We start from the raw sequence: 21301 nt of genomic DNA on the forward strand, positions 1-21301 counted from the left end.
TTTCGAAACCGGTATATTTTGAATCCGTTTCAAACCGGTAAAATTGCCTGAACCGGTATATTCTTTTTTGACATTTTTGTTTATTCTGAACTGGCTACTTATTCCAAATCGATATATTATTCGAAAGCGAGTACTATTTTTAACTAAACCTAAATATATTTTGGAGTAATTTTCATTTCGTAGTTTTTATTGCAAATTAAAATTATATCGTTTTGCGGTACAGTTCAAAGCCTAAAAATGATGGCTGCTTGATTCAAATCGGTTTCGAGTGAGTTGCAGTGGGAATTGAATAAATTTCACACATCACTGACCAGCTATCCAACTAAAATTTATGTAACTTAAGGTAAAATTTAACGCGAAACAGGCTTAAGTTGTGTCGTCAATTTTCAAATTCATTTAGAACTTACCGGAATAAATATTCCCGAATTTATATACAGCAGCGAACAGAAAAATCGCACTTTTATCAAGTTTTGTTGATTAAATCCTTCTTTTTTTTTGTTTTCCCTATTTTAGTGAAAAATGTTTATAAATTTGAAAATTGGAGCTATGCAAACCAGTCTCAAAAATGTTTTCGAAATAATTCCAAAATTTTAGAAATTTAAAATTTTTTATTTCACTGCATGTTTTAGTGTGCATTATTGATTGATTTTTGCAAATTTTCCCCCGAAGAGTGTTATCTTCCATTTAAAAAAGTTTTTCACACTTCGCAATCTTCAAAAAAAAAATTTTTTTTAAAACAATGCCAATTCGGAGAGACCAAAAATTCAAAGAAGTCGAATTAATAAGTTCGAAATTTTCGTAATAATATTTCGAAAACGTTTCAATGGTTTGCTTGCATAGTTTAAGTTATGAAAATATAAGTTTTTTCTCAGAATATCGAAAATTTTAGAAAGAAAAATTTGATATACTCTTACTTACTTACTTAATTGGCGCTTAATCGTCTAAGCGGATATGGCCGTTCAACAAGGCGCGCCAGTCGCTCCTTCGCTCCGCCAACCGGCGCCAATTGGTTACACCAAGGGAGTTTAAATTGTTTTCCACCTGGTCCTTCCAACAGAGTGGGGGCCGCCCTCTACCTCTGCTTCCATAGGCGGGTTCCGATAGAAACACTTTCTTGGCCGGAGCATCATCTTTCATTCGCATAACATGGCCTAGCCAGCGCAGCCGCTGCGTTTTAATTCGCTGGACTATGTGGATGTCTGCGTATAGCTCGAACAGCTCATCATTAAATCTTATTCGGTACTCGCCATCGCCAATGCGCAGAGGTCCATAAATCTTTCGAAGAACTTTTCTCTCGAATACTCCCAAAGCCGCTTTATCTGCTGTTGTCATGGTCCATGCTTCTGCCCCATATAGCAGGACGGGTACGGTAAGTGACTTGTAGAGTATGATTTTTGTTCGCCGAGAGAGGCCTTTACTTTTCAATTGCCTACCTAGTCCAAAGCAGCATTTATTGGCAAGATTGATTCGCTGGATTTCAGTGCTGATGTTGTTGCTAGTGTTGATGATGGTTCCCAAATAAACGAAGTCTTTTACTATTTCGAAATTATGGCTGCCAACAGTAGCGTGGTTGCCAAGGCGCATATGCGCTGACTCTTTGCTCGATGACAGCAGGTACTTCGTTTTGTCCTCATTCACCATCAAACCCATCTTTAACGCTTCTTTTTCCAGTTTGGAGTAAGCAGAACTAAAAGCGCGGGTGTTTAGGCCGATGATATCAATGTCATCAGCATATGCAGTAATTGCACGCTTTTATAGAATATTGTCCAGTGCGGTTAAGTTCTGCAGCTAGTATAATTTTCTCCAGCATCAAATTAAAGAAATCGCACTATAGGGGGTCACCCTGTCTGAAACCTCGTTTAGTTTCGAACGGCTCGAAGGGGTTCTTCCCAATTCTGGCTGAGCTGATGGTGTTGCTCAACGTCATTTTGCACAGCCGTATAAGTTTTGCGGGGAAACCAAATTTAGACATAGCGGCATATAGGCAGCTCCTTTTCGTGCTGCCGAAGGCGGCTTTAAAGTCGACGAAGAGGTGACGAGGTTCGGGTTTTTTTCCAAGATTTGGCGCATTGTGAAAATCTGGTCGATGGTAGATTTACCAGGTCTGAAGCCGCACTGATAAGGTCCAATCCAATTGATATACTCAATTTGATAAAAAAGGTTACTGCTATGTTTCTGTTCCCTATTTTATATACAATTGGGTACAGTTTATACAAAGTGCGAACAATACCCAGCATATGGTTTTCATTGTACACTGCGCCGTATTAATGAAAACTAAGCAAACATTTCAACCATTTAAAAAGAAAAATCTAAATTTTGGATGCACGCGTTTGTAAAGTTTTCAAAATATTGGGAAAAAGCATATGACCCAATGTTTTCTTGCTAGAAAGTTGTGCCTTAAAAACAAAGGCTTTGTCTCAGACAATGACTTGATTGGAAGAAAATTTTCGTATCATGGGTCTCAACTAAAGTGCATTAATATTAATACATTAGTCCAGAATTCCGCTCACCCTGTTGTGATATTCGCATAAGTAATTGTATGCGCGCCCACTATCTATCTATAACTTATTCCAACAAAAACTATCAAACTTTTAGAGTACTTGATATATAGATTTTATAACGGCGAAGGCATTATTACAAAATTTAATAAAGATGAATTGCGTACATGTTTTTATGTATCCTTTTTTACTGCATTTTCGTGCTCATATGACCATGCCACACAAATTGCAAACAAAATTTATATATACCTAATAATAGATAATAATATTTTATTGCGCACTTATAAATATTTATCAGCATTAATAACTGAACTATCTAATCATAGGGCATATGCATAAGTGAATACACCTGAAACGCCTAATTGTATGCAATATTTTCATGTTAATAATCAATCAAGAGATTTTCACTATCATAAATCAAATATGCGATAAGCTCAGTGAAATTACAACGCAATTATTGAAAAATTGTCTGTTGCTAAAAGCAACATATTTCAAATGCTGCTTGTCAACAAGGAAGAAAGTCTAATTTCGGACAGAAGGAATTGTTTAACTCAGCTGTAGAATTTTAATACTAATTACTATGTTTTGTTTTGTTTTTCATAATATATATTTAATGAATATTTTTTTTATTATTTTTCTGTTGAGATGTTCGTGTTATTTGAATTCAAATTCCTTTTAAGCTCTGCTGTCGTTTTCAGGTGGTCGTTTTTCAATGTTTGTTTAAACGAGAAGCATACGCTTAAGTTGGTTTGGCAGACAAAACTATATGAAGATCATTTCACAGCTCAAAAGGCGTTTAGAAGGAAATATTCAGCTTCTAAAGGCCACATCCATTTTGATATCAAGTGCCGAATCACCATGTTTCAATAAAAAAAATATTTTCGACTGTATTTGCAATGATCAAAAAAATTTCTTACAGTCTCTAAACATATGCCTTAAACTAGCGTTGGCCCTTTGCAACTTTTTTCGATCCTATCCAGTTGTTATCAACAGATTTATTTATATTACAGCGATTAATCAGCATTCCTAATGAATTATGACATATTCGAAACTTTTCGAAACTTGAGATTTTTATTAGTTTGCTCTTGAGATGATCGTTATTATATTCAGTTGAGCAGAACTCACAGAGTATATTAACTTTGATTGGATAAAGGAATCGAGATATATATAGACTTCCATATATCAAAATCATCAGGATCGAAAAAAAATTTGATTGAGCCATGTCCGTCCGTCCGTCTGCCCGTTAACACGATAACTTGAGTAAATTTTGAGGTATCTTGATGAAATTTGGTACGTAGGTTCCTGGGCACTCATCTCAGATCGCTATTTAAAATGAACGATATCGGACTATAACCACGCCCACTTTTTCGATATCGAAAATTTCGAAAAACCGAAAAAGTGCGGTAATTCATTACCAAAGACGGATAAAGCGATGAAACTTGGTAGGTGAGTTGAAATTATGACGCAAAATAGAAAATTAGTAAAATTTTGGACAATGGGCGTGGCACCGCCCACTTTTAAAAGAAGGTAATTTAAAAGTTTTGCAAGCTGTAATTTGGCAGTCGTTGAAGATATCATTATGAAATTTGGCAGGAGCGTTACTCGTATTACTATATGTCTGCTTAATAAAAATTAGCAAAATCGGAGAACGACCACGCCCATTTAAAAAAAAAAAATTTTAATTCAAATTTTAAAAGAAAAGTTAATATCTTTACAGTATATAAGTAAATTATGTCAACATTCGACCCCAGTAATGATATGGTGCAATAAAATACAAAAATAAAAGAAAATTAAAAAATGGCGTGGCTCCGCCCCTTTTTAATTAAATTGTCTAGGATACTTTTAATGCCATAAGTCGAACAAAAATTTACCAATCCTTGTGACATTTGGTAGGGGCTTAGATTCTAAGACAATAACTGTTTTCTGTGAAAAGGGCGAAATCGGTTGAAGCCACGCCCAGTTTTAACTAAACTCAGTTCACGTACTTATCTGAACTCACTTTTAATTGGTGTAAAAAATGGTCGAAATCCGACTATGACCACGATATCGAAAGTTACGAAAAATAAAAAAATGCCATAATTCTATAACAAATGCGAAAAAGGGGATGAAACATTGTAATTGGATTGCTTTATTTACGCAAAATATAACTTTAGAAACAACTTTGTAAAATAGGTGTGACACCTACCATATTAAGTAGAAGAAAGCAAAAGCCCTTGGAATGTTGATAGGAATACTGTTCGTGGTATTACATATATAAATAAATTAGCGGTACCCGACAGATGATTTTCTGGGTCACCCTGGTCCACATTTTGGTCGATATCTCTAAAACGTCTTCACATATACAACTACCACCACTCTCTTTTAAAATACTCATGAACACCTTTCATTTGATTACCCATATCTTACAAACAAATTCTAGAGTCATCCCTGGTCCACCTTTATGGCGATATCTCGAAAAGGCGTCCACCTATAGAATTTAGGCCCACACCCTTTTAAAATACTCATTAACACCTTTCATTTGATATCCATATCGTAAAAACAAATTCTAGAGTCACGCTGGTCCACCTTTATGGCGATATCTCGAAAAGGTGTCCACCTATAGAACTAACCCCCGCCCTTTTAAATACCCATTAACACCCTTCATTTGATAACCATATTGTACAAACGCATTCTAGAATCACCCCTGGTCCACCTTTATGGCGATATCTCGAAAAGGCGTCCACCTATAGAATTTGGGCCCACACCCTTTTAAAATACTCATTAACACCTGTCATTTGATATCCATATCGTAAAAACAAATTCTAGAGTCACGCTGGTCCACCTTTATGGCGATATCTCGAAAAGGCGTCCACCGATAGAACTAAGCCCACGCCCTTTTAAAATACTCATTAACACCTTTCATTTGATACCCATGTCTTACAAACACATTCCAGGGTTACCCTAGGTTCATTTTCCTACATGGTGATTTTCCCTTATTTTGTCTCCATAGCTCTCAGCTGAGTATGTCATGTTCGGTTACACCCGAACTTAGCCTTCCTTACTTGTTAAATTTTAAATTCCTTTTGAGCTCTGCTGTCGTCTTCATATGGTCGTTTTTCATTGTGTGATCAAACGAGAAGCATACTTTCAGGCATTAAAATTGGTTTAGCAGACCAAATTACACTAAGATGGCTTCAGAGCTCAAAAGAACTTTAGAAGGAAATATTCAGCTTCCAAGTGCCATATATATTTTGATATCAACTGTGGAATAACCAAGAGACAATACAAAATTTTCGGCTCTATATGCAAGGATTAAACAAATTTCTTCCGAGGCTTTCTCAACATATGGCTCAAATTAGGGGTGGCCTTTTGCAACTTTTTTCGACCCCATCCAGATGTTATCAACCGATTTATTTGTATGCCAGCGATTTATCAGCATTTTCGAAATTTTAGATTTTTGTTAGCTTGCTCTTGAAATGCTCTTTATTTAACTTCAAATTCCTTTTGAGTTTTGCTGTCGTTTTCACGTGGTTGTTTTTCAAAGTTTGGTGAAACGAGAAGCATACCCTCAGGCTCTAAAGTTGGTTTGGTAGACAAAACTATATGAAGATGATTTTAGAGCTCAAAAGGAGTTTAGGTGGAAATATGCAGCTTCTAAAGCCACATCAATTTTTATAGAGTGTCGTATAACCATGTTTCAATAAAAAAAATGTCGGCTGTATTTGGAAGGATCAAACAAATTTCTTCCGAGACTATCTCAACATATGCCTCAAATTAGGTGTGGCCTTTTGCAACTTTTTTCAATCCTATCCAGTAGTTATCAACAGATTTAGTTGTTAATTAACTATCACATATCCGAAATTTTCGTTAATTTCGTTAAAAAAATGGGCGTGGTACGATTTTCAACATTTTTAATATCTTTTTATCCCCAAATCCAAATTTCGATATCGAAAAAATGTACTTGGTTTTTAACCGATTCATCTAACTTTCTATAACAATCCTTCTTAATTTCAGCATTATAACTTCAACGGCTTTTAATTTTCTGCCCTTAAATGGGGGAGTTGCAAAGCTTATTTCGCAAAATGACGCAAATTTTGTGAGGTGAGTTGTAAGATGAATAATTTGCCAAGATTCGCGATTTCATAAGAATTCGAACACAATTTTCCAAGCTATTACATATGTATTTCGAAATCTAAGAAGTGGGCGTGTTCTTTATACGATTTTATTCATTAGCCAAGCTTCATGGGTTAATAAGAATTAGCTAATGAATTATAAAATAATTTTCATTTTAGATATCGAAAAAAGTGGCAAAATCGCTAGTTTTCACCTGCTCTATAGCGAATAGTGAAAATTATAATTCAAGCTCAAGATGATATCTTCTACGCCTTTTGATTTTCCCCCTTCAATGTAGGCAAGTATTTCCTTCTTTTTTGTAATTAGCATCTAGCTTCGTTGGTTTAGAAACATTCATTAATGAATTATGCCAATTTTTTTTTTTCGAAATTCTTTATATCGAAAAGTGAGCCATGGTAATTTTTCAGATTTTTGCCTGGACTTTAGTTAACAGCAAAACAAATTTTCGGCAAAATTCCAAAATTTTTTATTAATCGCCTTTTTATTGAATTAAGGCGGCAGAGCCTGGCACAACGCTCGTTTACCAAAATTTTTAAGTAACCCCAATCAATGCAAACAATTATGCCATATTTTATGTTTTTGAAATTATCGACATCGAAAAAGTCGGTGCGAGTGGTTAACCTGGATACGTCAATAAACTATCACATTTTTATAATTTTTCGATATTTTTACTATAAGATATTTTCGATATCGAAAAATTGTGTGCGGTCGTAGTTTGATTTTGTCTATTTTCAACATCTCTTTTTATCCCGGCGTCTAACTTTATCGATTTATTCGTAATCGTTAATTAGGTATCCCATGTTTATATATTCGACATTTTCGATTTCGGGAAAAGGGCGCTATTAAAACTGGAATTACACCATTTTCAATATTCGTTTATTCTGCAACCCACTTTAATCGGCTTATGCGTATTCATTAACTAATTATGCCATCCATGTTCGATAATGAAAAGGTAGACGTAGTTAAAATTCGAATCCACCTATTTTCAGTGCCAATTAATTCTGGAACCTATCGCATATTTAAAAGTTTGGGAGATTTTCGATACCAAATTCGATACCGTTCGATTTTGCCTATTTTTGATTTAAGCGTAGTCGTTGGTACCGTTTGTCGTATCGCTGCAGTTGTATCCCTAACGTAATCCGCTGTTTATCATTACGACGGTAAACCAAAAACCAATTGGTTGGCTACGATACGGTTACGACCTTAGCGGCACCAATAATCGATTGCATTGATTCCCATAAGGTTGGTCGAATCAGCTGTTATAAGGTTACCGATACAGTTACCGATAAAGCACAAATGTCTGCAGCCTTATGATTTATCCCATATTATAATTTTTTCGAAATTTTCGATATCGAAAACGTGGATATGGTAAGATATCGATTTCGTATACCAACCGATTCAGGGCTAAACAAAATTTTTGGAAATTTCGATATCGAAAAAGTGGGCGTGATTATAGCTCGATTTTGCCTATTTTTAAAATACCTTATGATTAATGTCTATTCGTTATGATTTATCCCATATTTTCAGTTTTTCGAAATTTTCGATATCGAAAACGTGGATATGGTAAGATATCGGTTTCGTATACCAACCAATTCAGGGCTAAACAAATCCGTGTATGAAATTTGGTAAATATATATCATTCGTTAGCCATTTATCCCATATTTAAATTTTTGGAAATTTCGATATCGAAAAAGTGGGCGAACTATAATGATTTTGCCTATTTTTAAAATACCTTATGATTAAGGTGTATTCGTTATTATTTATCTCATATTTTAAGTTTTTCAAATTTTTCGATATAGAAAAAGTGGACGTGGTCAGATTCCGCCTTTTTGCTTGCTTTGTATATCAACCTTTTCCAAGTACAAACAAACCCTTATATGAAATGCTGCTGTTAAGTTTGGAAGTTATGGTGTTAGCAGACGAGCGGACGGACGGACATGACACGAAATTATTTCCACACTGATATTATAGCCAGCTGAGTAGAGCTAACATATTATATTAATTTTGTTCGCATAACGGTACCCTGTAGCGGCATAAATTAATCGAGATAGATATAGACTCCTTTATATCAAAATGATCAGGGCAAAAAAAGAAACTCATTTAGCCATATCCGTCCGTCGGCCCGTAAACACGGTAACTTGGGTACATTTTGAGGTATTTTATTGAAATTCGGTATGTAAGTTCCTGGGCACTCACCTCAGATCGCTATTTAAAATGAACGAAATCGGAATATAACCACGCCCACTTTTCCGATATCTAAAATTTCGAAAAACCGAAAAAGTGCGATAATTCATTACCAAAGACGGATAAAGCGATGAAACTTGTTAGGTGGGTTGACCTTATGACGCAGAATAGAAAATTATTAAAAATTTGGACAATTGGCGTGGCACCGCCCACTTTTAAAAAAGGTAATTTAAAATTTTTGCAAGCTGTAATTTGACAGCTGAGTATGTAATGTTCTGTTACACCTTCCTTACTTATTTTATTGTATAGTTTTCTCTATCTCGGCTCTTTTGAACAATTAAACCTATTGTATGAAAATCAACAAATAATGTAAATAGTTATTAATTCACTTTTCGTCCGCTTTTGAACAGTCACACTTTTGCACCTCAGCAGGTAAGTGCGATCCAACAACAATTACGCAACTTTTTTTTCTTTTAAATTATTTCACACAAAATATCTTGACACCTCATCAGGTTGATGAGAAGACGCTGCTGGCTTACAATGATGATGCGCACTGACTTAAGATTACTCGACCAAAATTAAAAGAGGCCCTTGGCATCACATCAATTTCTTGAGAATTTTCTTTCGCCTTGCGGTCTTGTTGCATTAACGCTTTCGAGCACAGCGACATACACACAAACACACACATACATATATCTACATTGTAATTGAGTGAAAGGAAGCACCACACAGGATGTACTTACCATCCAACAGCTGTTGCCTCATTATGGCTAAATTGGCGATAAGCTTGTTGCATATTGTCATTCAGCGTTGCTGGCAAAAAAGCTGCCATATGTTAGCAAGAAAATTTGCAAGCCAAACACAAAGACCCTTTTTAAGGCAAAAGTCAACAACAACAATGCAGTAAGTAGTCAACAAGTTGATAAGAAACTAATACGACTATCAAATAAGCAAATTTTTTGCGATTTTACTTTTTCGATTTATATCTCAAATTTTTTTTTTTTCGTTGTGTTAGTCTAATGACAAATGGCTGACAGCTACAAAGCAGATTGACATTATTGATGATGATAAATGTGTTGCAGCAGCAATGATTTTGGTTTTGTCTTTTACAACTTTGCTGAAGTTTTTTTGGAACTATTTTTAATTTATTTTTTCTTGCTAAGGATACTTGTACCTATTTAACCGCTCAACTCGAACGTTAAGTCTACGCTCACCAGATTGAACTGATACAAAGCATCAGGTTGTGACGGCATCGAAGCGCGGAAGCCAACGCCATGCCACACTAACGAACACGCGCCGATTATTAACGAGTTGGTATAAGCGTATACCTTTGGAGAGTTGGAGAGAGTAGAAGTAGAAGAATGTGAGCGTAAAACGTTGCCGATGAAACGTGGCAGGCGTTTTCTTTACGTCCAAAGCATGAGCAGGGTAGTATTTTAAATAACGATTCACACAATACTTTAATGAAATTGACGAACCGCTGCGTGGCAAAAAAGAGCGTGGGTAGTGAAAGGGATGGGTCGGCGCATTATGCAGAGTAGTGAATGAGTAGTTGAACATCTCTACTTCTTTGTAGAGCTGGATTCGATTCGATTTTTTTAAGAATTGATTTTTTCGTTTCGATTCTAGAAAAAAAATCGATTTAATGGAATAAATCGAACCAAACAAAGTTTATTTAAATTTTGCTTATTCTTTGTGTACTTGCTTACGTACTTAACCATTTACATAATTTTTCCCGACAAAGCTGTACAGTTTCTCTCTCGTTTCGTTGCCTGCGGACAAAATTGGAAGCATCAAGGAATGCCACATGGTTCTTCACTTGATCCTTTCATTGGAGTGAGATAATTAGTATAGTCTTTACCGAAATGTCATACCTTTTGCGCTTTTTTGAATCTTTTATTTCAAAATGTAGGGAAACCAACCTTGGGAACATTAGCCAATACATTTTCTTCTTTAATACTTACTATTAAAATACGTATAATGTTCTCGTTTCGTAGAATCGATCTCTGTTCAGCGTCATATAAAAAGGAAGTATTTATTACATACGTAAAGTAACATTTTCTCAATATATGTTAGCTGTTTCGTCATCAATCAGATATACGGAACTTTCAATTGACAACATACGGCAATTTGTGTCATGGGTTGCGTAATTTCAGTTAAAAAATTTTTGGAAGTATTTTCTTAGTTTATTGAAAATAAAAAGGAATAAGGAATTTAATTGACGAAATTTCATAAAAATTGCCACTTCTTTTTTCGTGTTTGCTGCTGTCTATGTCATAAAAAGTATTGATTTTATATATTTGTTAAAAGTGTGTTTCTTAATGTTACTCGTGAAGGCAAAACGAACCGAAGATCCAAGCATTGTGTAAAAGATCTGTATCCTTTATCTTCGACAATCCTAAAAATTGCATATCTGTGGCAATCATTCTAATCAAAGTACAATCCAATTGTATTTTTCGCTCATCTACAGACTGAGACTTCCTTATGTTGTTCTTATTATGTTCAAAAACCCAACAAACATTTAGGTTAGAAAACGATTAGAAGGTGAATCGAATTCTAATGTATTTCTCTAAGGTAGAAGGTTAGGGGACGATTTGCGAAACTGTCGCGAATTATACCATTCCCGACAAAAAATGGTCTTCGTTCTCGATATCGAGAATAGGATTAGAATTCTAATCGAATTCTAACGTCAATTTCTAATGAGTTTCTAATGAGAACTTTAAAGTGATGCGCAATTAAGTTCAATTATTTAAAATCAGCGGAATTTCCATTGTTTCATCATATCAAATACTTTTATTTGGTTGTAAGCTTATGTATTAAGAATGAACATGTTTAAAAGACTTTCTATTATACTAAACTAAAACCGTACTTAAAGCTTGAGCTCAGTGTTGGTATGAGGTATGGATGAGATTAATCAATAATCTGCTCGCTTTCCTTTTTTAGCTTTTTTTTTATTGATTTTCATTTACTAGTATTTATTATTATAAATAAAAAAAACTTATTGCGCAACTTATAATTTTTCCACACAATTTTTCACTATTTTTAATTTTGTTTCTATAACACTAAGGATGAGGGTGCATGTCGTGCAAATAATGGATAACTGTGACAATGATCATAGCATCGCATTTCTAGTGTTATTCAAATCTTTTCACAGTCCAATTCTAACCTAGTTCTCTAACCTAGTTTTCGAATCGAAATGCATTGAAGAACTACATTAGAATTCTAATGTAAAATGACAATATTTCTCTAACGTTAGAAACTGTGTTTGCTGGGAAAGGATTCTATAGGAGCTGTTGATGAAGATATTTCCATCAACGTTCGATGTGACCGCTTCAAGTGATTTAACAAATTGGTTGTATTTCCACCTGTTTTGCATTTTTTTTCGCACAATTTGCATTTTGCAGAATCGCCCTGCACTCGACTAAAGTATTTCCAGACAATAGATCTGCGAATATTTGGATTACTTATAAGATTGAATTCCCCTTCAGAGTCAATTTCAATTGGCTTACTAGAATCTAAAAATGTGGTATTAATTAGTTTTCATTTCGTACTGAACACAATATCATACCACAGAATAGATAAACACACGTTCAATATATTGCTTGCTAAATTAAAGCTAAATTTATAAAAACAAAAATTACGGTATATGTATTTCCTCAAGCGTCCGTAAAGAATATAGTGATGAAAACTTCGATGCTTAAAGAATCGAATGATTTAAAAAAAAAATCGACTCTACATATCGATTAAATCGATTAAGAATCGAATCGAAATCCAGCTCTACTTCTTTGTACTACCACCCATACATATCTATCAGCTACTCATTACAATTTCCTGTCACCAATAAACATTTCCTGCAAATAAATATGCTAGTGATATGAAATAGATGTATGGGAATGTGAGTGAAGCGCTGTTGAGCTAAACGAGCTTTTCATAAAAGCTTATTATGAAGTAGTAAGCTCTTTCTTATCAACAGGAAGTCTTTTCTAGTGGGTCATAACAGATAGTAAATTTTGCTTTGTAGCATTGTTTGTTTTGAAGAAAGTGTTAGTAAACCCTAAATCAGTAAAGCTTTAATTTGTTAACTTGAAACTTTTTAAAAAAGCTCTCTGAAAAAGCTTTAAGCAATAATAAGCTTTAGAGCGGCGAATAAAGTAAATTTTTAGTGTACCTGGCAGTGTTATACCATATTGCTGATATATATTTAAATTAATTACAGCCAAATATGCACAGCCACTAATCAAGTAAACTTAAAGTTATGTTTTCAATTTCACTTCCATTATGACCGGTTTGTCTCGAAACCAAATTTGACAAGGGATGACGGAAAATCGTTCCAATATACAACGTGAGTAGCCCTTAGTTAAGAAGGATGCAGCTCAACACTCAAAATGGAAAGAGAACGTGGTTGCAAGTTTCATGAGGCTGTAAAAGTTATCGAGGAATTTCCATCTGGCAGCCAATTGCACGCCACGCGGCATAGCCTCTATAGTTTGCATGGATTAACTCTTTATTCAGAAGTTGAAACTTTTTGCTCGTGGGTACTGCCGGGTTCTGGTCTTATTCTCCTATGGATACTGGTAGTTAACGAAATCCTGCAAACACTGCACCTGCAAAATACAGACCGGGAAGTGGTTAAGTTGAACAGGCTTGTTCGAAAGAGCCTTACATAGACTAAAAGAGTTCAATAGTGTTATACGGGAAAAGAGGACACTGTCGCCGTGAATAATCCATGTTGTTTACAAAACAGTCTCCCGATGGATCTAACACATGACGGATTGTTGCAAGGTATTAGAAAAAAGGAGCAATCAATTGAAAGTTAGTAAGATGAAAAGGTTGTCTTGCTTAGAGGTTTCGGGTACATGTTTAACCAATTTACTCTGCATGCGACAATATTAGACGAAAAGAAAAGAGCAAGACTGAGCGGTATCAAAACTGAAGATGCAAAATGTATGGTAGCTTTCATGAAGATAATAGACGGGGGTTAAGAGAGTGATACGAAAATTACAATCTAACCCGACATTCTAAAGATATAAAACTTGGTTTTACTTGCAGAGTCTGCAGATCAGTCAATCTTATCGGCTTCCTGACTACTGCGGTGTTTCCCAAATGATGCCATCTAGATTGCTCCAGAATAGTGCTCAGGTGCTGGGACAGTGATAAGAAAATTACAATCTACACGGACTTTCTAAAAATAGAAAACCGAATTGCTACAAGGTTTTACTCGCAGAGTCTGTAAATCACTCAAACAAGTTGAGGCCAGCTAGATTAACATTAGACATATGTACGTCTATATTTGCTGGGTCCCTGAGCTCCGAAATGGACATAAACTCGGCTGACAATTCCTTACTACCTCATTAAAGGTCCATTCATAACTTTTTACGCCCATGTCGAGAGAGAAACAAAACGTTTCAGTTTTTTTGGAGTATGTATTTCCTGTTGTCTTTTGGCTGCAAGGGATATGGATCCTTCACTCCTGCTTAAGTTCACACGGTAAGGCAAGTAGCAGGATAGTGATTAAAGGTACAACAAAACTCAGAAATAGGGGGGACGTAGGGCGATGTCCCGAAGGACCCATGAAATCAGTAGTACTAGTAAATATGGATTTCTTCCTCCTCGCGAAGTTTAAAGAATATTATAATATAATAATTTTGTTATGTACTCGTATAACATATAAATGATACCGGCTTGCCAGCATTTATCTTGAAAATTTTACCACGGAAGTTGAAATACTCTCTTATTGAGCTATTCCCGTATCGTCTTTATGAAAGGTTAAGCGTGAAAATTTTGGATATTCCAACTCTTTATCGCCAATGCATCTAACACCGCCACTCCTGTCTATCCATGATCTTCTGCCGAGCACTATGGAAACTTTACCTTTACTAAGTCCATACGATTCTATCGAGCGCATGGAATCAAGAACTGATTAGAAAACACTTGGCCACTACATAAAGGGCATTGTCAGAACCACCGAATTTCATCACACCATGACATACACATGCGGATCAGTACCGTAATCAACTATCGCCCTTAATTTTTGATAAGAATCAACGAAATATTCAATCTTGAAACGCGCGAGGTATAGTAAGAGCACGCAGTAAGCTGCATCAGGTCATGCTGTGCATAAAAATTGTTTAGATTTGGCCGTGGTCCCTCTCATAGCAGAAAAAACAAGGCGAGTGAAATTTTGTTTCCAAACCTTCTCTGAAATTGTAGTCTAATGAAAGTGGATTTCTAATGAGGCGACACTCCCGAGCAATATACAGTGTGCAAATTTAAATTGAGTATGCGATAGAGGACCTACCTAAATAGTTATCGTTGTTAGAAAGGCTGATGACAAACATACTTAGATAAATCAACATGTTTCAGGCTACTAGACGACTCTGGGCAAGCAGCAAACACAAGAAGGTTGACAAATGTTTATGAAGTGGTTTTTAAAGGCAGTGTTTGTTGTTCCTCAGTTCACATTGCCTTTAGAATGAAAAGATGAATGAACTTTCAAAATTAAAACTATCTCAACCAGACGAAAATGTAGGGCTATAGAGATTTAAGTGCCGGCATATTTACATAGATCTAATGAATAAAAGTTGTCTTTTTTGTCCTAAGGTAACCAGTTTTATAAAACTTGTTTTTGACTGGGACTTCTACGTCAAACTGTTTCTTCTTCACTATGTACTCTGGAGGAGAGGATGAATAAGGCCTCGACTGCACTTCATGCCTGTAAAAGAATGCTGAGGTGTACGTGGGGTATATCTCCCTCTCTTTCTCATTGGGTATTTACAGCGATTGTAAACCCTATTCTATACGATGGAGTTCTTGTTTAGTGGAAAGTCACACAAAAAACAACCCACCTCAAAAAATTAGGTGCGGTATCCAGGTTATTAATGCTCAGCATTACGGGAGTCCTGAAAAGAATTGCGACAGCTGCACTGTATGCCATTTTGCACATTCCACCTGTAGATCTGGAAGCAAAGAACGTAGTGTTAACAACTGCCACCAGGCTCAGTGCCTCGGAGCAGCTTGAGCACCGACCAGCGCTTAGAGGGAGATCTTAAAGCCACAATAGAGGTGGATGGTTGACGCAAGGGAGCTCAAATGGCGGACGAGGCGATACATGTGTACGCATATACTTCCAAAGTAGTTGAAGGAGTAGGGTCAGCGATATAATGTGCTGATCCGGAAATAAACAGATCCTACAAGCTGCAAGATCACTGTAGCGTTTTCCAAGCCAACGTATTAGCCGTAACCAAAGCCGTAGAAACACTGGAAGAGAATAGCTTAAACTCCAGCCGTGTTAGCTTTTATATTGACAGCCAGGCAGCAATTAAGGCAATAATCTCGCATGGCATCTAAAAGTGTGCTAGAGTGTAAACAGTGTCTGGAAAGAATCGGGATCGGTAGAAGCATACATCTATATTGGGTCTCAGAGCATATGGGAATAGAAAAATATATAGATATAGATAAAAATAGAAAAAGCAGATGAACTAGCTAAGAAGGGCGCATCCCTTGACGCTTGCTCCGTAGACGTCCCAACTAGATTGGGCAAGATTAAGAGAAGGCGAGAGGTGCACAGGATCGACCAAACGGGAAAGGCATGGGTTCGAGCGCGGGGCTGTAAAGTGTCAAAAATTATGAGTAGTTCTTACAACCTTAGACTAAAAACGTTGCTTCTATCATTGAAAAGAGAGGACTGTAGACTCATGACGGGTATTCTGACTGGACACTGCCTTCTGGCGTCACATGCCTTTAAATTAGGCATGGTCAGTGATAGCAGATGTAGGAAGTGCGGGTTGGAGGAGGAAACTATCGAACACGTTTTGTGCTCGTGTCCTGCGCTTTCCAGGCTAAGACTCCAGATATTAGCAGTGATACAGCTGTCAGATCTAGAACCAGCAAGTGACATAAGTCCTAGAAAGCTTCTATTATTTGCCTAGATGACAGATTTATTTTATAATACAGGGTCTGGCTTTTGATATGGTTTTTCAGTTTGGTCGTTAAATAAACTTCTGGTAACGCTACGGACTCATTCAGTCTATGTTAGGTCCTCATAGACCGACCAGTTCAACCTAACCTAACCTAATATCGCCATGTACTTATACACAATTTTTGTTTATAAGACCCACAATGGCTCACATCAGTTGCCATAGTGATAAAGTAACCAAATACTTGCGCACTCGCCAGCGGTCACTTATGTTTTAACTCTCATACCGTAACCACTCCTAAAATTTTCTCCAATTACTTGTCAGTGGTTGGTACAGGCACGTGTAACAAATTTTGGGCGCCTTTATTGAAATTTCACTTTCTCCACAGCTACTCATTCTAAGCGTATTTCAGATATTCACACACCTCAGTAAACGTTTAAACAAAAAAAAAAAAATAAAAAATATGATCCACTCCTTTTGTCCAAAATTTGAGCACATCTATCTGACTCAAATTACAATGCTTTTAGCAGCCCAAAAAACCCACACAAACAACCATTTTTTCTTTTTACTCTCCATTTCTATTACGCAAATAGCCGCCAGCTTTTGTTGTTGTTGGTTGTTGACTACGTAATAATAACTCTTACAACCATGAAGTTTTCATTCATTTGTTTGCTCTATCCTTTGAAACTTAAAACGATGCCGGGTCGACTCTGAGTACGCGAGTTTTGGCAAATGGTAGAATGTTTATGTATACCTAAATGTATGCGTATGCGTAAGTACTTGGTAGATTCATAGGTTTGAGTTAATTAAGAGGCCACGTGGCGTATACGTAACATTTTTTTCATCCCAAGAGGGCAAAAAATGTGTGCCTGATTTACATATACAGCAAACCTGTTCCGGAAAAGTGGCCGCTGCGAAAAAGTAACCGATTTGGTGAACGTGACCGGTTCAGAGAAAGTGACTGATTCGGAAAATGTTACTGGTTCGGAAAATGTAAACGGTCCGGAAAAAGTGGAAGGTTCGTAATAGTAACCGTTTCGGAATAAGTAAGCAGTTTGATAAAAATATAACCAGGTCGAGAGAAGTAACCGGTTCGGAAAAAGCAACCAGATCGGAAAAAGCATCCAGAAATAGTAACTTTCTCGGGAAGAGTAAACGTTTCGGAATAAGTAACCGATTCGGAAAAATTAACCGGTTCATAATATGTAACCGGTTCGGAAATATAACCAGTTCAGTTAAAACGTTAAAATAACTGGTTCGGATAATAAAGGGTTCGGAAAATGTTACCGGTCCGGAAAACGTAACTGGTTCGCAAAAAGTAACCGTTTCAGTAAAAGTAACCAGTTCGGTTAAGGTAATTGTTTCGGAATAAGTAACAAGTTCAAGAAAATTAGCCGGTTCAGAATATGTAATCGAACCGGAATAAGTAATCAGTTTGAAAAATTTTGCCGGTTCAGAAAACGAAATGGGTTCATAAAAATTATCCGTTTAGGAATAAAAATGAAAGCGGTACGGAATAAGTTGCTGCTTCGGCATATGTAAGCGCTTCAGAAAAAGTAGCCGATCCAGAAAAAGGAACCGTTTCAAAAAAAAAATCCTTTTGAAAAATGTAACCAGTTCGGAAAAGTAACTGTTTAAGAATAATTAAACGGTTTAAAAAAATTAACCGGTGCAGAAAAAGCAAACGGTTCGAAGAGACTAACCGTTTCGGAATAAGTAATAGGTTTGGAAAAAGTAACCGTTTCGAATAAGTAACCGGTTTGGAAGACTTAACCAGTTCAGAAAAAGTTGCCGGTTTGAAAGGAATAACTCTTTCGGAAAAATGAACCGGTCAGGATAAAGTATCCGGTTCCGAAAAATTTACCTTACCAAATGCGTAACCGGTTCGAGAAAATTAACCGTTTCGGTATAAGTGATCGGTTCGGAAAACGTGACCAGTTCGGAAAAGGTAACCCGTTCGTAATAAGTAACCGGTTCAGAAAAGTAACCGGTTCTTAATAAGTAACCTGTTCGGAAATTTAACCAGTTCAGTTAAAGCAACTGGTTTGAAAAAAGTAGCCGTCTCCGAATAAATAGCAATTCCGGCAAAAGTAACCGGTTCAGAAAAATAACCGCCTCCAAAACAAGTAATCGATTCGGAAAAAGTGACCATTTCGGAAAACGTAACCCGTTCTTCGTCTCTATCTCCACATCGCTTTTCCTCCGTATAGGCGTAAGATTTATGTGATACAAAATATGTACGCCGCTATCCGGAGGACAAAGCAAAATTCTACTAAAATATTGTAACGATTTTAGTGCAATACCTCTTATTTGCAACCTTCTACTAACGTTCGAATCACTAAGCTGTTGAATAAATAACTCCAATATTGAAAAATGCAAAAATGGTCTTTATTAGACTACTCGAAAATAACACTTATACTTCGCAACTGAAAGCTAATATTCGTCACAATATCATGACAAATAAGGCTCTCTTTAGGACCTACCTTTTGGTCCCTACCTCTGATACGGTGGGATAACGAGGAAACAGTCGACACCGTTGGAAGTTGCTTTCTTAACTTTATCTAGAAACATAACCTCAAAGAATGTGATCAACTGTTTGGGCCTAAAATGAGACTTCCGACTGGCTTATTGGGCTTAGTTCGGCATTTTAAACTTATAGCGGAGCAGAAGCTTGGCATCAAATCAATAATTTCGAAGAAACCACACGCGAGTGAAAAAATGGGGACCCGAATGCATGGATAACAGAGGAGTATATTCTCAAGATAAACGTATGCGGAGTATGCGGCAGTTGTTGAGTTGGAGGAAGTGTTTTAGTTTACAGATTCTCGGTTTTCGCGACAGCAGCAATCAGAATTTGCCTTCTTACCAACGTAGTTGCCTCACTCACAGATACATTTCTAAGCCCTTGTATATAAGATATAAATACATTGCACAAAACTCATTCGTCTTTTGTTAATGGAAGCTCCCAGTCGCTTACTTCCCATTTTCACTGGCTGTACTGGGGCTTGCAATGTAACAGTTAAAGCTGCCATTGTAGGCTCAACTATAATAAAAGCAATATTCTGAAAATTAAAGAGAACAATGCATCACTTCATTTTTTGTCGCTATGAATGCTATTAATTTTTGAATGTCCGTCAATTTCCAGTCAAGTATTTTGACAAGGAATAAAGCAAAGCGGGGTCGCCCCTCGGCAGTGTTTGGCAAGCGCTCCGGGTGTATTTCTGCCATGAAAAGCTCTCAGTGAAAACTCATCTGCCTTGCAGATGCCGTTCGGAGTCGGCATAAAACATGTAGGTCCCGTCCGGCCAATTTGTAGGGAAAATCAAGAGGAGCACGACGCAAATTGGAAGAGAAGCTCGGCCTTAGATCTCTTCGGAGGTTATCGCACCTTACATTTATTTTCGGCCATAACCGTTTAGACGGTTAAGCGCCAATTAAGTAAGTAAGTAAGTAAGTAAGTAATAAAGCAAATGATAGATTGTTGGCGCCATGCGCCGAATAGTTTTCATATTTCATATTTATTCATTTAAGTCTATGATTACAAAAATCTTACAGACTAGATTCCATATGGATATATGTGTACATATGTATATGGATAGTACTAAACTATTTAGCTCAAAAGAGAAAATAACATATTTTTAAAGCAAGTTCGAGATACAGAAAAGTCAATGCAGTGACTGGAATTAATAGAGTTGATTACATTTAGAGCGCGTGTGATTGGAGCATTCATCGCATAATTAGATCTTAACTTTTCAATAGTAAACACATTATGTTGGCGTAAGTTACGTGGTGGAACATGAAAGTTAAATAATGCAAGAAGTATTGGACAATCGATAATGCCGTTAATAATATCATAAATGAATATAATAGAAGAAATTGACCGTCTGCTCTCTAATATATGCAGATTAATTAATTTACACCTGGATGTATATGACGGGATCGGCAGGTAAAAATTTATGTCAGATAAGCAATATTTCATAATACTTTTTGAACACGTCCAATCCTTTTACTGTAAACCTCATAATATGGACACCAGATTATAGAACCATATTCCAGTCTTGATCTTACAAACGCATTATACAATAACTTTTTAGTATATGGGTCTCTAAACTCTGAGCTATTTCTTTTTATAAATGCCAATAAAGAATACGCTTTAGGGATTATAAAATTTAAGTGTTCAATGAACATAAATGGTGAATCAAATACGATACCTAAGTCTCGAAGTTTATTGACACTTACCAACGGTATATCAGAAACGTAATAAGTTGAAATCAAATTCCTATTTAATTTAGAATACGTAACACTGTAACATTTACTGACATTGAGAGCGAGCCTATTCCTGCTGCACCAATCGTTAAAAGCAACTAATTCTGTTTGAAGTGCAAGAATATCAGACTCATTTATTATTTTGAAAAAGTTTTTCAAGTCATCGGCATAAATAAGATGACCGCACTTTTTAAAGCAAGCACTGACATCATTAAAAAACATTATAAACAAGTAAGGAAGGTTAAGTTCGGGTGTAACCGAACATTACATACTCAGTTGAGAGCTATGGAGACAAAATAAGGGAAAATAACCATGTAGGAAAAT

At 36.2% G+C, this 21301-nt stretch overlaps 1 protein-coding gene across 2 annotated transcripts in view; it reads right to left on the minus strand.

Annotated features, from left to right (window-relative positions):
- IA-2 (tyrosine phosphatase IA-2) overlaps positions 1-21301 on the minus strand; it is a 349021-nt gene that overhangs the window by 295413 nt on the left and 32307 nt on the right. Inside the window, exon 1 of one of the 2 annotated variants that reach the window (XM_067767305.1) lies at positions 9539-9998. The exons of the other annotated variant lie outside the window; for it this stretch is intronic. Coding sequence (XP_067623406.1) covers positions 9539-9599 — 61 coding nt within the window. The 5' untranslated portion in view covers positions 9600-9998. Of the gene's footprint in view, positions 1-9538; positions 9999-21301 lie in introns of those variants that run through there. 2 annotated transcript variants of the gene reach the window in all.

Source organism: Eurosta solidaginis, chromosome 2, assembly GCF_040869045.1.
Source record: "Eurosta solidaginis isolate ZX-2024a chromosome 2, ASM4086904v1, whole genome shotgun sequence".
NCBI classification, from domain to species: Eukaryota; Metazoa; Arthropoda; class Insecta; order Diptera; family Tephritidae; genus Eurosta; species Eurosta solidaginis.